The 27703-nt window shown below is 39.3% G+C and overlaps 1 protein-coding gene across 1 annotated transcript in view; it reads left to right on the top strand.

Annotated features, from left to right (window-relative positions):
• Positions 1–208: 208 nt before the first annotated feature.
• Positions 209–27703, top strand: part of LOC120528070 (E3 ubiquitin/ISG15 ligase TRIM25-like) — a 97174-nt gene continuing 69679 nt past the window's right edge. The window contains exons 1-4 of the mRNA XM_039752063.1: positions 209–268; positions 425–546; positions 9874–10083; positions 10359–10433. Of these exons, the coding sequence (XP_039607997.1) occupies positions 10408–10433 (26 nt within the window). The 5' untranslated portion in view covers positions 209–268; positions 425–546; positions 9874–10083; positions 10359–10407. The remainder of the gene's footprint in view (positions 269–424; positions 547–9873; positions 10084–10358; positions 10434–27703) is intronic.

A 27703-nucleotide genomic window follows, 5' to 3' on the forward strand; every position in this document is an offset into this window, starting at 1 on the left:
TATTTTGACACTGCATACTTAAAAGCAGGCCTTAGTTAAGTGAGTTTTAATTCTAATTTCCTGTGATTGTCATTCAGATCCCCCATTGTGATCTGGAAAGAGCCGAAGCAAGAAAGCAACATGTGAAGAAATAAGCTGAACGGGCAGCAGCATTACGTAAGTGAGCACATCTGGAAGAGGAGCGGCTTACCTCGAGGAGTGCGGAGATCGGCAGTGTGTCTGAGGAGCGAAGGGCGGCCCTCTTATAATCTCAGTTTTGAGTTTCAATGTGAGTTTCATTTGGGAAGGAGGGTGTGATTTACTGGAAAACGTAACTTATGAGTTTGGGAGCTCATTTGTATCCATCTTATTAGAAACATCTGTTGAAATGAAACAACCAGAGAAAACTTGTAATTGTTTTCTTCCTTTTTCTTCATTTGCTCAGCATGAATTTTAAATCTGACAGTTAGAGCCAACTCAAGTCAACATCAGAAACTACAGACATAAAACAGGAACCATCCCTAAATTTGATGGCAACATCCAACGACAGAAAAGATTTCTTGCAGGGTGAGAATTAGCATCTCTATAACTCGTGTATACGTAAATGTATATTTATTGTAAAGCCCTGTGTGGGACTATGCTCCGTGCAAAGCACTATATACCATAAAATAGAAAGTAATTAATTGATAGTATATCTCACGATTAGCTCTTCATTTAATCATTGGGGTTATTCCGTCAAAATGCATCTGCAAAGGAAATAAAAGATTTTGGCTATTCAGCTGAAACGTTGTGTCTCTTACTTCCTTTCCTTTTCATCAAGGAAGTAAACCTTAACTTTTTTTATTTTCCTGTTCATTTAATCATAATGTTAGTGGTTGATGTGACTACTGTAGGTTTACCTGATTTTGTCAGGATCTTGACAGTTCAGATTCATTCCCAACATTTTTCTGTTTACAATGGCTGGGTAGTATAAAGTATAATGACACTTGTTCATCTAGACACACCTTGATCAAGCTCTCCTAACAAATGAGTTTTGATATTAAAGAATGTATGATTTCTGCTTTCAATTATTATTATATTTTTGGCTGACACTTTTATCGAAGGTGCTGCTTGCTTACAAGATCTTTATTTATTACAAATGTTTACACACACACATTTTTTGTTAATAGTAGGAGCACAAGCAGAATAAGTGACTTTCTAAGGTCATGCAGTGAGTCAAAGGAGAGAATTGAACTGGCATATGTAAAGCAGGATTATGTAATACGCTGTATATTCTGCTCATCATTGACATGTCCAGTAAGACACATAGAGAGTCATTGCGAAAAAAGATTTTAATCTGCAGAGACGTTAAAGATTTTTCATCATTTTTTTTTGTTTGTTTTTGTCACTTGAATACTAAGCTTCGTTAGAAAAAAATCTCTGCCATCTTTTATCCTGTTGTTGTGCTGATGTCATGCACTACACACAATCGTGGCAATGTGATGATGATGTCACCAGAACGATAGCAAAAATCAATGTAACCAACTGAAAAAACTGAACTGACAAAAATCTCATTCATAACATGTAATGAATATTATATCCAGTGTTTATTCTCGTGTCTAGGTTTATCACCCTTATGCAAAATAAAATGATCTGACACTCATTATGAAAGGAATGTTATTATTTTGCTGGACAACCAATTAACAACACCGGTCAGTTTAGAGTTATTGACGGAGGAGTTTAATGCTGATTTCTAAACATGTATTAAGAGGCGGTGAGGTGTTTTATTGTGGGAAAGTTTTTTTGGGGACACCTTTCTTTTAAAAATAAATCCCCTGTTATGAAATACACAGTGTTTTTTTCCTGTAAACTGTCAATTATATGTTAAACTTCTGTCACTACTGCTGTTTTGCTAATCTTACAGTTACCATCCTTTCACATTTACAATGTACTTGAAGCGAGGACCATGGACCACTAAATTTCAGACTTCATCTGGGTATGACTGTCAGTGTACTTTATCTCTTACACCTTTGATTGACCTAGCTGAGAAAAGAACTCTCAACTCCTGGCGATAAAATAACACAAAATTTACAAGTATTCTTCACATCTTTTATAACTCTGTGATGGCCAGTGCATTTTTCTATGCTGTGGCAGGTGTGCTGAGCTGGTAACATCATTTCAATAGAGGCCCACTGAATTAATAATCAACTTAAAAGGGCAGGGTCTGTTATGGGGTGCACTCTGGACCCCCTGGAAGTCATAGCAAAGGAGTGAATTAAAACAAAATTGAGTGTCATTATTAACAATGCTGCACATCCTCTCTCTGACACAAAAACACTGAGGACTTTCAGCCAACAAATCATTCAGCAGAAATGTGTCATGTAGCATTATGGGGGCTCCTTTATAACAACATTATTATGTCTGTATAAAGCCTGGGACTGCCAAGTCAAATGTCTTCTTTCTTTTAATATGTATTCTGGTGTTTGTTCAGACAATAGTGTGTATATATATATATATATATATATATATATATATATATATATATATATATATATATATATATAATTTGGATTTTTATAGAAGCTCTTTAAATAAATAAATGAATTATATATGTGGACAAATACAGTTCTATTTAAGATCAAAGCAAGAAAGCAGGTTAAAATAAGTTTGAATCTTTAAATATTATAGCTAGTGCCATAAATGAAAGCAGGCAGAGATGTGTCATCTAATATTGCACATCTTAGATCATCTTGTAGTTCTGAAAGCTGATGAAGATCAGAAAGACATTCAGTATGCGTATGTCATTAGCAGACAACCTTTATCTTAGTTACAAGAAGTTTCAGTTTGACTTCTCTCTCTGATCTTCTCTACATTGGGTCAGAACTTTACCTAGGCAGCTCATTGTCTGACTTTATACAGCTTATTTTACTAGTGACCCTGTCCTATTCATTTAGGCCCCTTAATCTAAAACCTGCTTCTCATCCCTAAACTTTCTTCCTGGTGGCAGGGGAATGGCTGCTCAGGCTTCTAAAAGCTGTCCACCACCTGAGTCTCAAAAATTATACCTGTCCTTGTCTCTGATATTCATAGCTAATACTAAATTCACACTTCTTACATCCCAGATACAGCATTAAGGTGGCAGCTTTGCATTTAGCAGCATCGCCTTATAAGCTACGTCAGAAAGAGCAGCTTTGCATTTACCCGAGGTGGGGATCATAGCGAGGCACTCTTATGTAACCCGTTAGAAGCTGACGGGTATTTCTGATTGCCTTCAACCACATGACACAAATTGCACACCCAAGAGCAGCACTTAACAGAAGTGCTTATCTGTGATAAGAATCTTAACAATCCTGGTAAGAGTTATAGCAAAGCTGCCTAAAACATCATAAAACACAATTGTTCATATTAATAAAGCCTTCATAAAAATTGTGAACTTTCAAAGCCTGTCTTTACAATTTTTACACTTCTCACTTAATATATATGCTTACTGTCAAGCAGCTGCTTCTTTCTTTGAAATATCCAGTTCCAACTCATCCTTTAAAGACATTAAGTCAATTATCACACAAAATGCTAGATTTTACAAACACACAGGAACAAAGTGAAACAGGACTTTAGTTTGTGCAGACCTTTAACACGGTTAATTTCTGTGTATGCCTGCTCTTAATTATCAAAGAAAAAATAAGAATAAGAAAACTGTAGATAATCAAATGGAGATTCTGTGCTTTTTGCATAACCTTCTAATGAAACAGAGAAAGAATGAAATAACAGCATATTGTGTGTTTTTGCTGCTCTGCACACCATCTGCTCTTCACTGCCTTTTGCTTTATTTTCCTCTGATCTGCACACGGCACATTCACTTGAAGCTGTCAGACAAGAGGCCTGCATTATCTCAGAGCAAATATGTCTTATCAGGAAATACTGAAACCTAAACATTAAAAAGCAGGATAGGAAGTTTCTCCAGACTGTGGCTGTCTGACTACATTTGTGTGGTTCTCCTTTGTTACAGTAATATCAGTTTGCTTAATACTGTATATCTCCACATGCACTAAGAACATTTAGATCTGGAGTCCGGATCAGCAGCCGTTTGAGTGTGTGTTCATGATGATTTCCTTTTCCTTTATTTCATTATTGTTTCATGTTATTTTTATTTCTCCAATTGTCTTCAATGTTTCAAAATGATTGTGCCTCATGAAAATCAAATGTGCACATTATCAGGTGTGTGTTGATGTGTGGGCACGTAGCATCACATTAGACATTATAAACCAAAGTCACAATGAGATTGTCTATTGTTCTGATACACTTTATAGAGAGAGATGTTTTTATCATCAAGACGATGTACAGAAGAATTTCAAAAGGCAAAAAAAGGTTAGCATAAATGGTAGACTTTTGAATATGCAGTGGATTCAGAAAGTTTTCAGATTCCTTTACTTTCTGCAAATTTTATTGTGTTATAAATTTTAATTTTAAATATGCCATGTTTGCCCATCAATTTACACTCAATAACTCTTAATGACAAACGGAAAGCATGTTTTCACAGGTTTGCAATTTTATTAAAAATCAAAAACTGAACTCTCTCATTCATGGAGGTTTTCAGACCCTTTGCTGTGGCACTCCAAATGATAGTCAGATGTATCCTGTTTATCTTTGATTTGTGTTTAAAATTTAAATGAAGTTCACCTGCAGCAAACAGAACTGACTGGACATCCTTTAGAAACACACACACCTATGTATATATGGCCCAACAATCCACAGTGCATAGCAACACAAGAATCAAGTCATGAAATCAAAGGAACTCTCTGTACAGTCGTGGCCAAAAGTTTTAACAATGACACAAGCATTGGTTTTCACAAAGTTTGCTGCTTCAGTTTTTAGATCTTTTTGTCAGATGTTTCTATGGTTCACTGTGGTATAATTACAAGCATTTCATAAGTTTCAAAGGCTTTTATTGACAATGTAATTACGTTTATGCAAAGAGTCAATATTTGCAGTGTTGGCCCTTCTTTTTCAAGACCTCTGCAATTTACCTTGGCAGGCTGTCAATCAACTTCTGGGTGAAAACTTGCGTTTTTGTGCTTGGAGTTGATCCCAATTTGTGGGCTTCTGCTTGTCAACCTGCTTTTTGAGAATTAACCACAAGTTCTCAATGGGATTAAAATCTGGGGAGTTTTGTGGCCACAGGTCCAAACTTTCATTGTTATGATTTCCGAGCCACATCATCATCACTTGGTGCCTCATTATACTGGAATATACACAGATCATCACCAAATTGCGCCTGGATTGTTGAGAAAAGTTGCTCTTCGGGGCATTTTGATACCATAATTTATTTATGGTAGTGTTCTTGGGCAGAACTGTAAGTGGGCTAACTCCCTTGGGTGAGAAGCAACTTCACACATGGTTTGTCTCAGGAGGCTTCACTGTTGGCATGGTGACACACGACTCGTGGTAGCGTTCACTGTTTCCTTCTCTGGACAATTGATTTTCCAGATGTCCCATACTTTTAGGAGGAAGATTTGTCTGAAAAAATAACTTTGTATTAGTCTTGTGCTGTCCAATCCTTGTAGTTCCTGCAGAATGTCAAACTGTCCTTGATGTTGTACTTGGAAAGAAGGGGCTTCTTTGCTGCCCTTATTGACACAAGGCTGTTGTCCAAAAGTCTTCACCTCACTGTGTGTGCAGATGCCCTCACATCCACCTGCTGCCATTCTTGAGCACGCTTTGCACTGGTGGCAACACGATTCTGTAGTGGACTCCTCAGGAGGAGACGGGCTTGGTGCTTGCTGGACACTTTTAGTTGATCATTTTTTGCCAGGGCCAAAATAAGTTAAAATGTTTTTTCTGTTAACTTTTTACAACAACAAAAACAACAACATTTATTTATATAGCACATTTTCATACAAAAAATAGCTCAAAGTGCTTAAATATGCTATTTTATGCTAATAAAGTTCTTTATAATGAATCAATATGCATCTGATCACTCTGCACAATAATATAAAAAATTGTGATTGGTCACCACAAAAACTGAAGCCGCAAGTTTTGCAATACCCATTTGTGTCACTGCCAAAACTTTTGGCCAATACTGTACTTTCATTCATATATAGTATATATATTTAGTGGTCGTGTAAGGTATGACAAATGGACTGAAGAAATGATGGGACGCCAAGAGTGTCACCTGGTTTAATATTAATTACTGTAAATTCAAAAATGGTACACTTTGGTTTAATAATGAAAAAGAAATGCCTTTGGCAAGTGGTCTTTGTTAGATCAGGTATGGTTTGGAGCTCCTTTTCTCACGAGTGGGTGTCCCTAATGAGAAGCCACCTTCTGTCGATTTTTCATTGTTTATGGTCAGAGGACCATAAAAGGTGGAATCGATTGTCCTCACTTGGCATCTTGTCCTAAGGTGGGTCTGCTTACCCCAGATGAGCCAAACACGTGTTTTGTGCTCTTTGTGTCTTTACTAGGCATGAGTTGATATGCTTACTCCATAAACAGTGCATCCAGAAAGTATTCACAGCGCATCAATTTTCCACATTTTGTTATGTTACAGCCTAATTCCAAAATGGATTAAATTCATTTTTTTGTCAGAATTCTACACACAACACCCCATAATGACAATGTGAAAAAAGTTTACTTGAGATTTTTGCAAATTTATTAAAAATAAAAAAATTGAGAAAGCACATGTACATAAGTATTCACAGCCTTTGCCATGAAGCTCCAAATTGAGTTCAGGTGCATCCTGTTTCCCCTGATCATCCTTGAGATGTTTCTGCAGCTTCATTGAGTCCACCTGTGGTAAATTCAGTTGATTGGACATGATTTGGAAAGGCACACACCTGTCTATAGAAGGTCCCACAGGTGACAGTTCATGTCAGAGCACAAACCAAGCATGAAGTCAAAGGAATTGTCTGTAGACCTCCGAGACAAGATTGTCTTGAGGCACAAATCTGGGGAAGGTTACAGAAAAATTTCTGCTGCTTTGAAGGTCCCAATGAGCACAGTGGCCTTCATCATCCATAAGTGGAAGAAGTTTGAAACCACTAGGACTCTTCCTAGAGCTGGCTGGCCATCTAAACTGAGTGATCGGGGGAGAAGGGCCTTAGTCAGGGAGGTGATCGAGAACCTGATGGTCACTCTGTCAGAGCTCCAGAGGTCCTCTGTGGAGAGAGGAGAACCTTCCAGAAGGACAATCATCTCTGCAGCAATCCACCAATAAGGCCTGTATGAAGTCACTCCTTAGTAAAAGGCACATGGCAGCCCACCTGGAGTTTGCCAAAAGGCACCTGAAGGACTCTCAGACCATGAGAAACAAAATTCTCTGGTCTGATGAGACAAAGATTGAACTCTTTGGTGTGAATGCCAGGCGTCACGTTTGGAGGAAACCAGGCACCGCTCATCATCATGCCAATACCATCCCTACAGTGAAGCATGGTGATGGCAGCATCATGCTGTGGTGATGTTTTTCAGCGGCAGGAACTGGGAGACTAGTCAGGATAAAGGGAAAGATAACTGCAGCAATGCACAGAGACATCCTGGATGAAAACCTGCTCCAAAGTGCTCTTGACCTCAGACTGGGGCGACGGTTCATCTTTCAGCAGGACAACGACCCTAAGCACACAGCCAAGATATCAAAGGAGTGGCTTCAGGACAACTCTGTGAATGTCCTTGAGTGGCCTAGCCAGAGCCCAGACTTGAATCCGATTGAACATCTCTGGAGAGATCTTAAAATGGCTGTGCACCGACGCTTCCCATCCAACCTGATGAAGTATGAGAGGTGCTGCAAAGAGGAATGGGCGAAACTGGCAAAGGATAGGTGTGCCAAGCTTGTGGCATCATATTCAAAAAGACTTGAGGCTGGAATTGCTGCCAAAGGTGCATCGACAAAGTATTGAGCAAAGGCCGTGAATACTTATGTACATGTGATTTCTCCATTTTTTTTATTTTTAATAAATTTGCAAAAACCTCAAGTAAACTTTTTTCACGTTGTCATTATGGGGTGTTGTGTGTAGAATTCTGAGGAAAAAAATGAATTTAATCCATTTTGGAATAAGGCTGTAACATAACAAAATGTGGAAAAAGTGATGTGCTGTGAATACTTTCCAGATGCACTGTATATATTGTGATAAAGAGTTCATAATACAATACTCCCACCATACAGTACATCCATGGAACAATGGGCAAAATGATAAATAAATAATATTATTTTTGAAAATAAAATGTTAAAAAAATGAAAAAAGTTAGCTTAAAATCAATTAAAACACTGACAATGGGCAATAAAAGCAATATATGTAGATGTATAAATTCTTTCATGTTTCTGTTCAATATTAATGTACATTTTTATTGAGTTTTGTAGTTTGTGAAATTGAATAGGAAATGAAACGTGGCTGCTCTGTTTATCCCACATAGTGAAGAGTTTTCTGTGGAGAGACTCAAGTCTGTTTGTTTTAAATGCACAACTGAAATCCACAGGTAAGATCCTGGCCTTAGTACCTTGAGAGTCTAAATGCTGCAAGATCAAATGGAGAGCCAAATAAATTGAACCTTCAGCTGACTTGTTGACATGGTAAACAAACTAAAATGGTCAAGAAGAGAATCAGGGACAGACTTGAGATTCTGAAGGATTAGACGTTTTATTGAAGTCAGTGCAAGTCTGTAATAATTAGAAGAGGAATTATTTGTCATTTTGGACACTGGGATATTTTATGACATTGTTAAAGAGTTAAATATCCTTTATTAAGCCAAAGCCAAAATGTCTTTAAATACAACTTGATGTTCATATGCACAGTGTCTTAGTGCGGTGAGATGTTGACTGGGCCAGCTGCTATACGAAAGTTCTGTCTCCAGAAGAGCAAACAAACTTCACACTCTGTGATATGAATGGGGGAGAAAGCCAGATGGAGTAGAGATGGATGAGTGGGATCCTGCATGATGGAAGGCTTTTCTTACTGGTTGCGTTGAGACAGATCATTAGAGGTTAGGGAATTTGCATTTTCAATCCGCTAGTCATAAAAAACATCATTGCTATAAAAATGCTATTCTTCTTGTAATTGAATTTTGCATTCATAAAGCAATACTACTCCCAAAAATGATAATTTTATGTCAGTGACTCAGCCTAAACTAAGCATGTTTGGGCCCATCTAGTACAGATGGGAGACCATCTAAGAAAAAATGCTTGGTTTGCTGCTGATAGAGGTTTTGGCGAGGACAGCAGGGGGCGCTTACCTTGTGGTCTGAATGTCAATCCCAATGCCTCAGTGCAGTGACAGGGACACTGTGCTGTAAAAATGGCGTTGTCCTCTCTGTGGTCAGAAAAAATCCCTGGATATCCTTCATAAAGGGCAAGGTGTATCCTGGCTAAATTGCTCATCATAACCTAGTCATTCTAGCCCCTAATCATCCACTCTTTCTAATTGTCTCTCTCTCTCTCACCCCTTCATGCCCTTTAAGCTAATGTGTGGTGAGCTTATTGGTACAAAATGGGTGGATACAAGTGGTGGCAGAAATGGCTCCCCACTCACTATGTAAAGCATTTTTGCATAGTGAGAAAAGTGTAAACTACTGTTATTACCCTCTGCAGTTTGAAGTGATAGATGACAAAAAAAATTGAATGTCAATATTTTAGCAAAAATTACAGGTGTTTTGGACACTGTGAGTATATAGCTGGATAGTCATTATCATGATTAAGTGACAAAAATAGCTTGTGTATTTTTGTCATTGACATTTTAATAAATGTTTAGTAAAAACAAAAAATGAATAGCACATGGGGGTCTATTGGCAGAATGGACTGATCGTGAAGTCAGCCAGTTAGTGCTTTTGAAGGCAATCATTCACACTCTATAAAAGGCCGTGGCAGTGAATTTTGCTTTTTTTAAACTTCTAATTCTAATAATATGTTTGGTTTTTTTTTGTGACACCTAGCACTTCCTGTTTTCTATCTTATCTCACCAACCACTGAGTTCAAAGATCTTGAGCTGAGCTCCTCTAGATTATGTTGGCCACTTGGTAGAGATGATGTGACTGGATGCATGTGTGAGATGTCGCACCAGGATGATGTTCTGTATTCTGATGTCAGGGTGGTGAAACCTAAACAAGGAAAGAAGAAGAAAAAGAAGGCTCTGGACATTCCAGGTATGAAAAATTCAACAGGCAGAGCGTCATCCAACACATGGGAGCTTCCTTTCCATCTTTAAAACCTGTAACTGCCCCAGAGTTGACATTTTTTGTTTGTATTCAATTTGGAAAACTGAAATTCCTGTAGTTTTGTAAACTGTGAATGGTTGTGAGCTTATGAGGACAGACTGGTCCACACAGCACTACAGACTTGCATCACACCTTGTATTTACACAATATGAGGTGCTGACTGACAATTCACAAAGTTTCTACCTTCTTTTTGCAAATAACAGAAAATGAAGTCATCTACTCTGACCTGAGACTCGCAAAAGTTGATGGAAGATGACAGAACAGCAGGAGGACTCCAGGTAAGGAACTGCAAACAGCCGACAGCATCCATCCATCCATCTCCATCCTTCCGCCTATCCGAGGTCGGGTCGCGGGGGCAGCAGCAAGCAGAGGCCCAGACTTCCCTCTCCCGGCCACTTCTTCCAGCTCTTCCGGGAGAATCCCAAGGTGTTCCCAGGCCAGCCGGGAGACATAGTGTCTCCAGCGTGTCCTGGGTCTTCCCCGGGGCCTCCTCCCGGTTGGGCGTGCCGGAACACCTCACCAGGGAGGCGTCAGGAGGCATCCTGATCAGATGCCCGAGCCACCTCATCTGACTCCTCTCGATGCGGAGGAGCAGTGGCTCTACTCTGAGCCCCTCCCGGATGACTGAGCTTCTCACCCTATCTTTAAGGGAAAGCCCAGACACCCTGCGGAGGAAACTCATTTCAGCCGCTTGTATTCGATCTCGTTCTTTCGTCACTACCCATAGCTCATGACCATAGGTGAGGGTAGGAGCGTAGATCGACTGGTAAATTGAGAGCTTTGCCTTACGGCTCAGCACCTTTTTCACCACGACAGACCGATGCAGAGCCCGCATCACTGCGGATGCCGCACCGATCCGCCTGTCGATCTCACGCTCCATTCTTCCCTCACTCGTGAACAAGACCCCGAGATACTTGAACTCCTCCACTTGGGGCAGGATCTCTCCCCAACCCTGAGAGGGCACTCCACCCTTTTCCGGCTGAGGACCATGCTCTCGGATTTGGAGGTGCTGATTCTCATCCCAGCCGCTTCACACTCAGCTGCGAACCGATCCAGAGAGAGCTGAAGATCACGGCCTGATGAAGCAAACAGGACAACATCATCTGCAAAAGCAGTGACCCAATCCTGAGTCCACCAAACCGGACCCCTTCAACACCCTGGCTGCCCTAGAAATTCTGTCCATAAAAGTTATGAACAGAATCGGTGACAAAGGGCAGCCCTGGCGGAGTCCAACTCTCACTGGAAGCGGGCTCGACTTACTGCGGCAATGCGGACCAAGCTCTGACACCGGTTGTACAGAGACCGAACAGCTCTTATCAGGGGTCCGTACCCCATACTCCCGAGCACCCCCACAGGATTCCCGAGGGACACGGTCGAATGCCTTTTCCAAGTCCACAAAACACATGTAGACCGTTCGGGCCAACTCCCATGCACCCTCCAGGACTCTGCTAAGGGTGAAGAGCTGGTCCACTGTTCCGACCAGGGCTAAAACCACACTGTTCCTCCTGAATCCGAGGTTCACTATCCGACGGACCCTCCTCTCCAGAACCCCCGAATAGACTTTTCCAGGGAGGCTGAGGAGTGTGATCCCTCTATAGTTGGAACACACCCTCCGTCCCCTTTTAAAGAGGGGACCACCACCCCGGTCTGCCAATCCAGAGGCACTGTCCCGATGTCCATGCGATGTTGCAGAGACGTGTCAACCAAGACAGTCCTACAACATCCAGAGCCTTAAGGAACTCGGGCGATCTCATCCACCCGGGGCCCTGCCACCAAGGAGTTTTTGACCACCTCGGTGACTTCAGTCCCAGAGATGGGAGAGCCCACCTCAGAGTCCCCAGGCTCTGCTTCCTCATGGAAGGCATGTTAGTGGGATTGAGGAGGTCTTCGAGTACTCCTCCCACCGACCCTAGCGTCAGTCGAGGTCAGCAGCGCACCATCCCCACCATATACGGTGTTGACACTGCACTGCTTCCCCTCCTGAGACGCGGACGGTGGACCAGAATCTCCTCGGCCGTCCAAAGTCGTTCTCCATGGCCTCTCAAACTCCTCCCATGCCCGAGTTTTGCCTCAGCAACAACCGGCCGCGTTCGCTTGGCCTGCCGGTACCTATCAGCTGCCTCCAGAGACCCACAGGACAAAAAAGTCCTATAGGACTCCTTCTTCAGCTTGACGGCATCCCTCACCGCCGGTGTCCACCAACGGGTTCGGGGATTGCCGCCACGACAGGCACCGACCACCTTGCGGCCACAGCTCCGGTCAGCCGCCTCAACAATAGAGGCACGGAACATGGCCCATTCAGACTCAATGTCCCCCACCTCCCTCGGGGCGTGGTTGAAGTTCTGCGGAGGTGGGAGTTGAAGCTACTTCTGACAAGGGACTCTGCCAGCCGTTCCCAGCAGACCCTCACAACACGTTTTAGCCTACCAGGTCTGACCGGCATCTTCCCCCACCATCGAAGCCAACTCACCACCAGGTGGTGATCAGTTGACAGCTCCGCCCCTCTCTTCACCCGAGTGTCCAAGACATATGGCCGCAAGTCTGACGACACGACCACAAAGTCGATCATCGACCTGAGGCCTAGGGTGTCTTGGTGCCGACAGCAGCAACTTCAAATTATAATGTGGGGACTTTATGAAAATCGGGTGTCAGCGAGCGCCGATGGGCACTAGCGTATAAAGTCAGGGAGTGCAAGAAGAGAGGCACAGCAAAGAAGGGGCCAGTGGTTAAATACTTGAACATAATAGAGGATTATGCATGAAATTATATCTGATACTGTGTGATCCTTATTAATAAAATAGTGAATACAAACAGTACCATACAATGTATGAAGCTTGATAGTTAAAGTTTCAAAATGTCAGTTCATATAAATTATTTTGCCAGATGTTACGTGTGTTCAAGAGACACGGCTTAAGGAAAATGTCCAGGTTCTTTTGTGGGTTATCACTGGATTAGAAAGGACTGCTTGACACAAGCTGGAGTGTCATGTTTCATATGGGGAACATCGAATAAATAGTAATATAGAAATTGTAATATGGTGACTGTAAGAAGTACAGGTGGGAAAATGCTGTATTTTAAATTTTTGCATTTCAGTGTTAAATATTGGAACAGGAGGAGACAGAAAAACCTTTTAAAACTGCAAGATGTTCATTTTTATTTTGTTATTATTTCAATGCACATACTATACTGTGGTACTTAGGTAAAATAAAAGTAAAAATGCAGAATGTTTAAAAAGCAAGGAATTTGACTTGTTTATTTGAGAGTAGAAGAACATGGCTTGACATTTATAGAAATCAGTAGTCCTGTATAATAATAATAGAAATTGCAATAATAATAGAAATAATAATAATAATAATAATAATAATAATAATAGATAATAACAATAATAATTAAAATAATAATAATAAGTGACTACATCAAGCTAGGTAAAGACAGGATTAATAGGCTAGTAAAAAATCATGATGCTGGCAAAGCTAAATATTCTCTCCAAAAGAAAGCTGAAAAAAGAGAAGCACACAATATGAAACTTCAGCTAAAAAACAACATCTATAAAGTTCAAATAGAACTCCTAAAGAGCAAACCACTACATGGAAAATTCTTTTGAGACTTGGAAAGATCATTTGTTGATAAGCAGGCGTCTATGCAATGGCTTTGCAGTACCAGTCCAAAAGGAGAGACAGAGAGCTTAATTATGGCAGCACAGGGCCAGGCACTTAACACCAGATACCACCAAAAGAACATCTTTGAGGTAAAGAAATGTAGACTATGCAACAAGGCAGAAGAGCATATTAGTCATATTGTTGCAGGCTGCACAGCACTTGAACCTACTGAATATACACAGACACATAATAAAGTAGCCAGTTATGTACACTGGACTGAATCTAGGGGTACAAGTGCCAGACAAGTATTATGAACACCAGCCAAAAAAGGTTGTGAACATCAACGATATCTCCATCATGTGGGATGTTCCAATACCAAACAGATAGAACAATCCTATCAAATCGTCCAGATATTGTGCTGCATAATAAGAAAGAGAGAACCTGCCTGTTGATCGATATAGCCATCCCAGATGACTTGAACATCACGTTAAAAGAAACTGATCGGTAGATATAACAATTTGGAAATCGAGATTAGCAGGATGTGGAACTGTAAAACCAGTTACAGTTGCAACAATAGGTACATTAAAGAAAGATCATGATGAAAACTTGAACATGCTCCCAGGCCATCTATCACCTAGTGAAGTGCAAAAGATCGCACTTATGGGCACTGCACACATCCTTAGAAAAGTGTTAGGGTTAATCACTTTGGCTTCTTGTTGTAGCCTGGATTTACCAGCTAAAACCGAAAAGACATAATGCGAGAGGAAACAAACACTGAATAATAATAATAATAATAATAATAATAATAATAATAATACATTTGATGTATACAGCACCTTCCCATGCCCAATTATTCTGCTGTATGGAGTGACCAAAATATTAATAATATTAAATAATAGAGATAAAATAATTGGGAGCAATCATTTTCAAATAATATTTATAATTAATAAGGTATGTAATGTGCATAAATTAGTAAATTATTTGAGGCAATTAAATTATTTGAAATTTTATATATATATATATATATATATATATATATATATATATATATATATATATATATATATATATATATATATATATATATACTCTTAAGCAACTGTGGAATAAAATTAATAAAATGTAAGGTAAATATGAGTGAAAACACGATAGTTGGAAACAGAAACTGACTATCCAAATTTGCAGGCAAATACTTATCGGAATATAGCTTGGGATGACGATCCACTTTAAGCAATTCAGAGGCAAACAAATTTAAATATATGGCTACTTTCTGAGGGACCTGACACATAATTTGAAGTATGAATATTGAATTGCTCTTAAAAAAACTGAAAGGACCAATTGATAAAAAAAAAAAAAATCTGCTATTGGGTTAGACAACATTTGTAATAGGTTTTTAAACATTTAGGTAATGAAATAATGCAATCAAATTAAAGTTTCTATAATAGAATCCATTAATTATTCCCAGAGTGAAACTTTCATATATAATTTTCTCCCCTCACTTATACAGACGCATTATTTAATTTATTTCAATTAACAGAAAAATGATGTGATAGAGCACAAAGTAAGGCAATTTAAAATAGATGTAAAATACTGTAAATTATAATTTGAGGCTGGAATTTAATAATTTAAAACATCAATATAAATATGGTAATAGGAGTATTAGGAGTATTAATTAGTAAAAAGTATATGCATACTATGAAAAGAAGGATTATTTATTAAGATATATAAATTGAGATGAAAAGGAAAGATGTATTATTGAATAAGACATCTTTTTATCCCAGAATGTTAAAAGCAAAAAAAATGTTAGTGTGTCTCATCTGCTGTAGCAGTGGAAAAAGTTACACCACCGGCAGTTTGACTTATTAGCAGTAGCACTAGATCCATTCTGATTTAACTTGAATGATGAATGATTTACCTCAAGCAGTGTCGACTGTGGATGTCTCCTTAATTAAAAAAGACTGAGTTGGAAATAGGCAGAAAGTTTGATTTTCATCCAAAAAGTGCAGCATGTAGTCCTAGAGGTTTAAAAGGGAGCTAACTGCAGGGGAATGTAAACCATCAAGATCAAAAGAGTCGCTGTATGTTTTATAAGAAACTTTCAATTATTACAAATTTATTATTCTATAATTGTTTTAATTATTTTTTTGGGTGGAATGATCTTTGATATTGATATTGAAAAATCAAATTATGGCAACAATTAAAAAATGCAAGAATAGATTAACTATAATTAGATCTGAGGACTGATAAGAGCCCCTTTAAGTTCTTTAAGTCTGTAATAGAATATTTGAGCTAAGGATTTATGCATATGGTTTGAGAGCATAAACAATATTAGCATCATTACATTAAATTAATTTACAGTAGCAGTTCTTTTATCATATTGAAATAGGGACAAATAAAGTATAATCTAATCTACATTAAATTAAATATAAAGCATAATCTAATTAAATTAAATGAAATATAAAATATAATCTAATCAAATCCAAATTAAATTAAATCTATTGTTATCAATACAGAACTTTCTGAATTTGTTAGGCACTTTTACCTCAACTATTACTATTGCACATAAATGAGAGAACTACTGCACATCTAAGAAAAACATACTATAATATAATTATTGACTACAGTTAATATTATAAAGAATATTAACATTATCCTACAGTGGTTATATTAGAAGATTCTTAAGGATATCAGTATGAATATTTGGTGATTCAATTAGTACTAAAACTGGTAGAGGTTAGTATCCTCTTCTGCTGTATAAAATGAGATTTCCTGTTTAACTTCCATTGTATTTTATTAAATCAATCATTTATTTTAAAGTAAGGAAAGAGGCTGTGATAGTCCATTGATATGATGGAGTCAGTTTTTGATAAATTATTTTGGGGATCGTGATTGATAGATTTTAATAAGATTTATACAAATTGGAGCGCTACTGTAACTACAGGCTTTCATTTTAACCCTTATCTTAATTAGTGACCACTTTTTTCTGCTCATCAGCTTCTTTTCTCTTCTTTTCAATTGATGTGTTATTTTTTTAAGATTCAATCCTCTGATTTACTTCATTTTTTTCCTCAAATGGCACCCAAACAGAAATGAGACATGGAGTGAGCCAACTGATGACCAGCTCAGTAGGGGCCTCAACCTCCAAGTAGTTTCACTTCAACCAGTTTCTTAATTCAATGCCAATTCTTGCTGTTAATTAAACCTGTTATTTAATTTCATGGCTTGTTTGTGCTGTCTTTTTGCCACTGCAGACATCTCTAAAACCGTTGATTTTCTTTGTTCTAAGAACACCATCAACATGTTTTGGGGACCTGAGCACATCAGCATAATGGAGACCTTCACCTTTCTTTATTTTCAAATGTTATATGATGGAAACAGGTTAGCTAGTCAGGTGTTGGCTTGTTTTGTATGTCATTATTGTTTGGATGCTAATTAAGGAAAAATAAATAATTAAATGATCTTTATCTTAAACAGTAAGCAAAAGAGTTAATTAGAAGCAAAAACTGGTCACTAATGAACAAAAGGGTTAGAATGAAAACTTGCAGCCACAGTAGCCTTCTAGGAGCAAAGACTGAGACCCTGTAATAGGCTGTCATCTACCTTTCATGTTAGATAGATAGATAGATAGATAGATAGATAGATAGATAGATAGATAGATAGATAGATAGATAGATAGATAGATAGAACTTTATTTGTCCCTAGGGGAAATTTGTTTTTTTACAGAAATTTAATAAATGAAGGGCAGCACGGTGGCGCTTCTGCCTCACAGTAAGGACACCCGGGTTCGCTTCCCAGGTCCTCCCTGCGTGGAGTTTGCATGTTCTCCCCGTGTCTGCGTTGGTTTCCTCCTACAGTCCAAAGAGACATACAGGTTAGGTGCATTGGCGATCCTAAATTGTCCTGTGTGTGTGTGTGCGCACCCTGCCTGGGGTTTGTTTCCTGCCTTCTGCCCTGTGTTGGCTGGGATTGTCTCCAGCAGACCCCTGTGATCCTGTAGTTTGGATACTGAGGGGACTGGGCGGTTAATGGTCTGGAATCCCTACAGATTTTATTTTTTCTCCAGCCGTCTGGAGTTTTTTGTTTTTTCTGTCCCCCCTGGCCAGTGAACCTTACTCTTATTCGATGTTAATTAATGTTGATTTATTTTGTGTTATAATTGTGTCTTTCATTTTTCTATTCTTTAATATGTAAAGCACTTTGAGCTACTGTTTGTATGAAAATGTGCTATAGAAATAAATGTTGTTGTTGTTGTTGTTGATATGGTGGGTAAGATAATGGATGGATTAATAAATGAAAAAATAAAATGTTTATATTTTGACAAACAGCAAGCCTGTCTCAAATACATACCAGAGTGACCAAAAAGAAAGAAACCTTCTGACTTGGCAGTCCCAGTCCCAGTGAGGCACCCTCCATGTTTATTGCTGTTGGTGTAAAGGAGCTCCCATAGTGTTGTTTCTTGACCCACTTCTGCTGAATGATTCGTTGGCTGAAAGTCCTCCGTATTTGTGTGTCATGGAGACGATGTGCTGAGGATGCTGTCAGAACTTCAGATAAATGATCTATTTTCACAGATGAAATGGCGGTAACTATTATCACCTTGGAATTGGAATATGAGATGAAGCTTAGAAAAGTGTTGGTTTCAACAAAAAAAAAAAGATTTGTTTCGATCTTTTTTGAGTTAAGACTCAAAGTAAATTTCAAATAGGATGAATTTAACATTTAATAAATAAGGGGAAACTGGTAACTGGCTTTTATATGAATAATATCAAGAACATTTTTGTGGATTCCTGCACATGAAGGAATATATACATTTATTCAAACACAGATAAAATGGCAAAACATGCACTAAATTAAATTCAAAAGTTTAACCAAAGGTGAGCTCAAACGTCTGATTAAAAAAACACGTTTAAAGGACTGGCAGGAAAGTCTTTGGTAAAAGTTATTTAAAAGGAGGATATTTGTTTCAGAAGAAGCCAGGTCTTAAAAATAAAATCAACCTCAATCTAGAAAGTATGATTTTTTTTATCAATAGATTAACACTCATTATGGCTTAAATCAAGATTTGTATTATACTGGTATGAATAGAATAGGATATTGCCAACATGGCACAAATAAAACTAAAAAAAAAATATAGAACATTTTATCTTCTATTATTTTAAGTGCAGAGAACTAAAGCAAAAGCATTTTATTCAAAATGTCATAGAATAAAATCCATCCATCCATCCATTTTCTAATCCGCTGAATCCGAACACAGGGTCACGGGGGTCTGCTGGAGCCAATCCCAGCCAACACAGGGCACAAGGCAGGAACCAATCCTGGGCAGGGTGCCAACCTCAAACCAATAATATTCAAAGCACAATAACAGAGTCCAAAAGCCTTCTGGTGTCAGTTTAGACGTTTATTAAGGATAATAAACTGCCGTGCTCTGTCCATGAAGAAAGCCGCTAGGCCTCCATTTTAAAGCATTTTTATACATTACTTTAAGAGAGATAAGATGATTTGACACTCCTAATATGCTAAAGGACAACACCTACTGGCACTCTGCCATCTTTATCTTGGTGCCCACTCCTCATTAACTTATGTCTATCCATGCCCCTTATTCATTATGCTAATGATTATCACCTCTTGGCATTTTGTCATCTTTGCCCTTTACCTTGTGTAAACCTTGCCCCCTTACTGCTTTAATCCTCCACCCAGTATTTGGCATCAGTTTTCAGGTTGCCAGGTCATTAATGATGTAGACGCTTGCAGAATTCAGTGTATATAAGTGCATTCCAGTTTTTTTTTTTTTTTAGATTATCTAGAAGTTCAATGACAGTCAGTGCTTAACAGTGTTAAAATTATATTAGTGAGACAACAATTAGGTATAAACATAATAATACCTTATAATATGCAGAATCATTAAGTAAAACAGTGAGCGCTTCATTAGCATGAATACTTCATCATTTTATGCATTGTAATTTATACGCATACTGTGGTTTAATTATTTTAGTGTGAGTTTGTACATATAACTTTCTATCACCCAAAAGTAGAAGTGAACGAGTACCAGAAAATATCAGTGTCTTCATTTGCTTGGAGTTCGTCTCTAAAGCTTCTCAGTTTGCTCAGAGCCTCAGTGAGCTTGTCTTCAGGGGCAATGTTGGGGCACTAAACAGAACACAAACCCCACCTTTTTCAGGTAACAACCAGTCCAGGGCAATACGATTTTGTCGCGTCATGGCACTTGTGGCATGCATTTGTTCTCCTAATGCACTTAGAGCATCTTCATCGTCACAAATAAATTGTTTATCCACTCATCATTTTCATTTGGTGTAACCCAAACATGGATGGATTCAAAACCAGTAGCAATCTCATTCCTCACCTTGTACTGATTCGGTATCCCACAAGGCTGTCCAATGAAATCAATATAAACACCTGGGTCTGGTTTATAGTGGTCCGGCTGAGGGGCTCTCTTAATTCTAGGTGCAGTGTCATGATTTTCTAGCCACTTTACAATATTAATTTCTTACAATTACTGGACCCGGGCACCAAAATTTCTTTCTATCCTGGGGGCAGGGTGTCTCTCAGGCATTGTCACAGTCAAAAGAAATTCACCACACCACTAGTGTGAAGAACCTTTTAATGCATAGAAAGCCCATCTTTACCAAGTGTCTTTCAGATACAAGTGTCCTGTTTTTTGTCCATTGTCCTGTGTCTTTGGTGAGTGACAGCTCCACCACTTGGGCTCTGGGTTTTTCAGTTCAAGCAACGTATCGTTTTGCTACATATGGGGACTCTGCACTTGACTAGTAGACAGGAGGCACACCACACAACACAGACATAAGAACCTTCATAATTCCACATAATTAATTGTGGCTCACCAGTCTGTGATATAACGGGTCCACGGCTTCCAAAAAAAAGTCAGGTTTTTTTTTAAATCCGTATAGCCATGTCGTTCTCCGTGGGCGCGATTGCACAACCGCTGGGAGTTAATGGGGTGATTGGAGCGAGTCGCACCTGCACGTGAGGATGCGGTCGTTCTTGTTTGCCTCATTGGCTTCCTGCGGTGTGTAATTAAGACGCTGTGCTCACGGAGGCAGAGAGGGGATATGTGTATATATAAACGGAGGTAGACCAGAGTGGGGGAAAAAAAAAAATTAGAAATCGGAGGATAAATCATGAAGAAGGAAAAAAAAAAAAAAAGGGGAGGATAGATCGTGGGAGAGAAAGATGTATGAAGAAGGAGGTTAAAGGACGGCAATGGCAGTCTAGGCTGGATGATCTGGTCACCTTTAAAAGAGAGACAGAACGAGCTGGGGCCCTGCAAAAGAGCGTTAGATGGTGGCGCTGTTGGGGCTAGTTCGCCCCACTGAAAATTAGCGAGTGGGATGAGCAAGGAGATGTCCTCACGTTGGATCTGAGGAGCGACTACGGGTGCGCGAAAGATCACGGGAGGAGAGCCATCCTCGTCAGTCTGGCAGTGACGTCCGTTTGGAGGCCAAGACGGAGGTTGACAGAAGGAGTTTGTGACTGTTGGGTCTCCACGGATGCAAGTAATGGTGAGCCGGGGATAGTGATGGAGGTGTGCCAGAGAACAAGAAGGGAGTGAGACTGCGTTTTTAACTGCTACATTTTTAACCTCAGATTTTAAAGGATTTATTTATTGTTGAAGGTTTTAATCCCACTGGACACTTGAATTTTATGGAATTATTTATTGAACTATGACTTTGCACTTTTTGGTTTTTGATTGTTTTGAATAAAAGCACTTTATTGAATATCCCCTGGCCTTGAGAGATTTGTCCCTATGTGTCAGCTCATCTTGGTGACATTATCGACAGTGTTGGGTTCAAGGGCTCCTGAACAGCAATAGGAGCATGGAGTCGAACCCGCATCGTCACACAGTCCTGTCCTTTTTCCAAGTTCCTCAGGCCAACCAATCAGACATTGGATGATGAGGCTCTCCCCATAGGCCATCAGCTCACCCATCTTTTGCTGCCAATCACCAGCCATATCCTGTAAAGCTATGGGAGTAGCCCAAATCAAATAGTAAGGGCCTTCCCTCTTAGCTTTGTTCCTACCATCTGTGTACACTGATTCGCAGACTCTGCTTCTCGAGTCTTTTCCTGTAAAAACATAGCTGTGTTATCATTACAGTCAGCAGACACTTGAGTGCCTCTGGCTATAGTGGTATTGGCCGAAGAGGCATGCCATGTATCTATATAAATGTAATTTATTATTATCATGCAAGTGGTCTTCAGGAGGCTATTTTTGGACTATTTATAGGTAAGGTTCCTCTCCCAATATTCACTCATAAGATTATTTAGATTATATTAAATGCCACTGATTAATAATATTGCTCAGATGTTAAAGCAGGCCTCAGAGTGCGCCTTGTCCTGCTGTTAAGGCATGGACTTTTCTCTCAAGACTTACTTGATCTGCACACTGGGTGGATTCTCCCTCAGCCCACGTCATTTCAGGAAGATCCATCTGCTTTTTCCTTCTCTACCAGGGAGGCAGCTACAACTAGATACTAGAACTTGAAGTCATTGCAATAAATTCAGGGTTAAGTTGGCATTCAGTTAAAGGCTTGATTTTACTCTTCTGGAGACAGAATGTTTTCACAGCAGTTGGATGTGTGGACTCAGGCAGGTCAGTTGGGTCTCTCTTGTGCTGAAAGTAAGGCATCTGTTGATAAAAGACTTAAGAAGTTTTCTTATTAGTAAACAATATTACAATATTTCATCAACAAGTGTTTGAACTAACAAAAGAGAAGAGATATGTTGCATTAGTTATCTTAGTAGTAATTGATGAGGCATCAGGGCTAAAGTTTAGATTTGTTGAGGTACCCCTAAATGACATTAAATTTATTGACAGCACTTAAGGCCAATTAAGCTGTGCTTGTGCACAGAGTTTCAGCAACTTCTTCCAAATAATGCCATTGGTGAGATCCACTAGACCTGCACTCTGTGAATAATAGGCACAGTAAAGCTAACTTTGTAATCCTTTAGTAAGGCACTGTATAAGTTTATTAACATCAGCTCTCTCTGAAGAAATATGAACGTGAATCCCAAAGCAGTGATGATTTCTTTTAATAGTGTCTTTACTACTGCAGCTGCATCATTTCTCTTATGGGGCACTGCTTTTGCTCATCTAGAGGACATGACCATTATTACCAGTACATAAGAGAAACTCATGCCAGGTGGCATTTGGATAAAATCCATTTGCAGCCTTTGAAATGGGCTTGTAGGTTTAAAAGCACCAAATAACCCCTTCTTTTGTTCTACCTGATGTCACAAAAATGACCATCAAACACTGAGAAGGTTTGGGGCAGCCACCCGTATAATTGTTCCCGGCTGCAAATCTGATTAATTATCAAAGACATGTTCGTTCAACTGAGTCCAAAACAGAACTGATTCTCTGGAGACAAAATGGTGACTTTAAAGGCCAGTACAGGAACTGATGTCATCAATACCGGAACCGGAAGTGCCGTCATTGGCTGCTCCAGAGCCAGGTGGGATTTCCTTAGAATGGTCTGCAAAAGATTGAGAGGGAAAATTAGTGCACTTCGCCACCCCCTGGTCTGGCATGGAATTACATGTATTCAAGCCCTTTAGCTGTCTCCTAAACACACGTGTATGACACCGCATTACATGTTCCACAGATTTGACATGGTTTTAATGCATACTTTTTTGATAATATAGTGAAATTCCATACATTTTTAAAAACAATAATAATAATACATTTTATTTATATATCATCTTTCTCATGTTCAAGGTGCTTCTTGCTGCTGTCTTTTTTCCTCACTGCTGCCACCATAGTGATGTCCCAGGTGCCAACTGCCTTGGCATTATCTGTTTCCTGGGTGTGACGATGCCGGTCCTCTACAGACTCCCACTGCCCACAACATTGATAGTTATGACCGAGATGAGCTGACAAATGTGGACAAATCTCATTGAAGCCATGGGATGGTGGAATGTGTTTGAGTGCTTTTATTAAAAACAGTCAAAAGTAAAACCAAAAGTGCCACAGGGTGCAGTGTTCTCGAAAAAAAAAATACAGTACACAGATAAATCCATAAAAACAGTGAAAGTGGGGATAAAATCCATAATAAATAAATCTGTTAAAATAGAGGTTAAAAATGCAGTCTCTCTCTCCAAATGATCGCAGCCCACCTCCTTCTGTCTCCCCGGCTCACCTCTCACACTCACGTTGCCAGTGGAGACCCTGAAGCACAAACTCCTTTCTGTTGACCCTTGTCTTGGCCGCCTCAACATTGCACAGCAAGACCGTCTGAGGTTGGCTCACCTCCTGTCTTCCTTCACGCTCACTCGGTTGCCCCTTGGATCCATTGGGAGGTCTTGAGTCCTGCTTTCCCCCCTCTACTCAATTATCCAGTGGGGCGAACCAGCTCCTAGAGCGTCAGAGCCTGCACTCTCTCACAGAGCCCCAGCTCGTGCTCCTTCCAGATGTCTGGATTGTCTCCCATCACTGCTTTTTCCGTTCTTTAACCTCCTTCTGTTCTATCTTTTCTCTCTCCTTTTCTCCCCCTTCTGCCAGCCCATACATATACGTCTCCATGCACAACAGACCTTAATCACATGCCACAGGAAGCCAATGAAACAATTAAGAATGATCATACCCGCACATGCAGGTGCGACTTGCCCCAATTACCTAATCAACTCTCCATGGTCGTGCAATCATACCCACGGAGACAGACACGGCTAACTGAATTTAAAAACTGGCCATATTTTTTTGAAGCCATGGGTCCACTATACCACATACCTCCCCCCTTAAGCCCCAGTTGCATGGGCAGGTTCCAGGTCACTACCAACCTAGTGTAACTGGTGGCCCAGGTCCGCGGCTCAGCCACACTACCACTGCACTAAAACCACCAATAAATAATAAAAGCACTATAAACAATCCCACACTAAAAACAACCCAAGCCCCCCCTTGTTAAAACAGGACAATAAAAGAATGAGAACTTTTAAAAGACCATAAAAAATCTAACAATAAATAAATGTCCATTAAAAAGCTCAGTCCTTTAAAATGTCCTCCTCCGGCTTGGAACCGTGGGTTCTTTTGTTTCCAAACCATCCAGCACCAATCCTTCTGGTTGACTGGTCTCCTGCTCTTTGGTCCCCACTGTCAGCTCATCCCACCACTGCCACCAAATTGTGACGATGCCAGTCCTCATTTGTCAGCTCATCTCGGTCATAACTATCGACGGTGTTGGTTCAACAGACTCCCATGTGGGAAGTGAGAGTCTGTAGAGGACCGGCATTGTCACACTGGGATGTCAACAGTCATGTATCAAGATGGATGAGTGCAATAAGGGCACACAAAAAACAAATTGGCTCAGACATGCTTTGTGCAGTTTATTAATCAATAAACCAATGTCTAATAAACAGTGGCATCTAGATCTGTTGTAAGTGGTCTGCAGACATGCTGCCCTCCGCTCCACAATAATGTGTGCGTAATCTGATCTCTTGCTCTCCCGCTGTATCTCAAATCCAGGAACGTTTTGACTGCCCCTTGTAGTTAAAAGGAGTGCTGTGAGAAAAAAACTTATCAAATCAGTCTAACAAATTAATTTTCTTTTTGATTGTAAATTTTACTGCTTTATGAATGTGTGCGTTATATTTCCAAATCCCTTAATCACAAATTAGCCATTATTCGTAAGAAAACATGATATGCCTAAATACACATAAGAACACACACACGCATCATACGCATTATGAGTACTCAGTGTAACACACATTCACACACATGTTATAATAAGTTTGTTATAATATTAAGGTTAATGTCACTGTCTCTGTAAAACACTTTTAAATGATTAATTCACTTGCGCAGGCCAAGTTTGGCACACAGGAGCTAGGCGCTGCATTTAGAAACCGCTAGTTTAGCAGTTTGGAAAATGAAGGGAACAACTGCGAGGGTAGGCATTGTGCTATTCTTGTATTTTTGGAGGTGGGGTTGAGTCCTTTCCTTTCCTTGTTTGGTGACCAGAGAGGACCGGCACGTGGAGCAGACAGTATATAAGGCTTGGACTACTGCCAAAACACTTTGAAGCCGATGGATGGATGATGTCATCCGTCCAGCAAAATCCTTTAAGCACAGCAACGGAAAATGGCAGACTGTATACTTCAAGTTCCCACCTTATGTATTGTCTGCTATGGCTTCCTCTGTTTGTAATGCTGTGTAAATTGACAGTAAAGAAAGCTAAGTTAATTTCTCTTATGTGATTTGTACCGCCGTATCACTATGGGAGGGATATATCGCATTTTAATATCATATCTCTATATTTTTTGGTTACTTAAAATGCAGCAATTTAAAAGAACTTATTCCAATTAGGAAGCTTTTGCTTCTAAAGGAAACAACACATTCCACAATAAGCCGCATTTTTGTGTTTTAGAAAATGTGTCTCTTTTGCACTTAAAAGTAATGAAGTTTGGCCAGAACTCTGTAAAAAGACACCATAAATTCATAAATGTGGAGGCATCTTCATTTTACCAAACAGTAGACATTTTCGTAAGTAACTAACATTTGTCCTATAATTTAATTTAGAAATCTGTCAGCAAAGCTAAAGATATTTTTTATCTTGTGCACACAATATATTGTCAAGTTTAGGGTAGGGGATAATAGCCCGAAAGCTTTATCGAAATTGCATTGGCACACATCACCCCAATTATAAATTTTTTATTTTACAATCCCAACCCATCCTACCAATTGTAAAATCATAATTTAAATAAAAAGTCTATAAATCTGTTCTAAAATATCCATATAATAATTTCAAATCTGTCCAAATAATTACTAAAATCAATTATTTAAATTTTCTGTTTTTTAATAGAGGGTTAAAAAATAAATAATTTCCCCCATTAGTCAAAACTAAAATATTTAAAACCAGTAATAAATATGGACATTTAAAAATATTTTTCAAAATAGATAAAAAAAGAACAAAAACAACAGACTAAAAAAATCCCTAAAATCATAACACTATTTTTAATAAAACCCTAAACACTAAAAATAAATATTAGGAACCAATAATACTGAGTTCTTGTCTTTATTATCCCTGAAGGCCATCATAGGTTCCCTGTGCTAAAAATATAAATCAAAACACTTAACATCACATACTAACATAAATCAAAACACTTAACATCACATACTAACATACAAAAACTACAAAATACTACAAATACACAATAGACAAGAAACAAAACGTTAACATCAGGGACCTGAGTGATGAATCCATCTTTAACCTCAGGGCCCTGTTTAAAGGGTTTAAGATAAGGAAAAGGGAAGGGGAAAACAATCCAACATTAGAAACACAAACTTTAACATTAGGGCTCTGGGCAACAATATTGTTTTTAACCTCAGGGCCCTGTTTAAAGGGGTTAAGATTAGGAAAAGGGAAGGGGAAGACAATCCAACATTAGAAACACAAACTTTAACATTAGGGCTCTGGGCAACAATATTGTTTTTAACCTCAGGGACCTGTTTAAAGGGTTTAGGATAAGGGTAAGGGCTAAGGTAGACCATAAACAGACAGAAACATACACTTTAACCTCAGGGACCTGGGTAACTGATCAGTTTTTAACCTCAGGGCCCTGTTTAAAGGGGTTAAGATTAGGAAAGGGGATGGGGTAGACAATAGACATAAAGGAAACACAAACTTTAACATCAGGGCCCTGGGCCACAAATTGGTTTTAACCTCAGGGCCCTGTTTAAAGGGGTTAAGATATATTGTCAAGCTTGAGTCACAAAGTTGCACAGGAGAATACCGAAGGTTTCCCAAGTAGTAAAAACTTTATTGCTGTTCTGCCAGATACAAACGCAAGTCTCTTTCAGAGGCGATTAGTGCTTACAAGGAACAGCTGTCAGACGTGACGCCTCAGCCCCAACTCCTGCTCAAAAGAACACAAAGTCTTCATCATCAAGGGGATACAGCAGCACGGAATCAGCGACTGGAGCAG

Source organism: Polypterus senegalus, chromosome 4, assembly GCF_016835505.1.
Source record: "Polypterus senegalus isolate Bchr_013 chromosome 4, ASM1683550v1, whole genome shotgun sequence".
Classification (NCBI taxonomy): Eukaryota; Metazoa; Chordata; class Cladistia; order Polypteriformes; family Polypteridae; genus Polypterus; species Polypterus senegalus.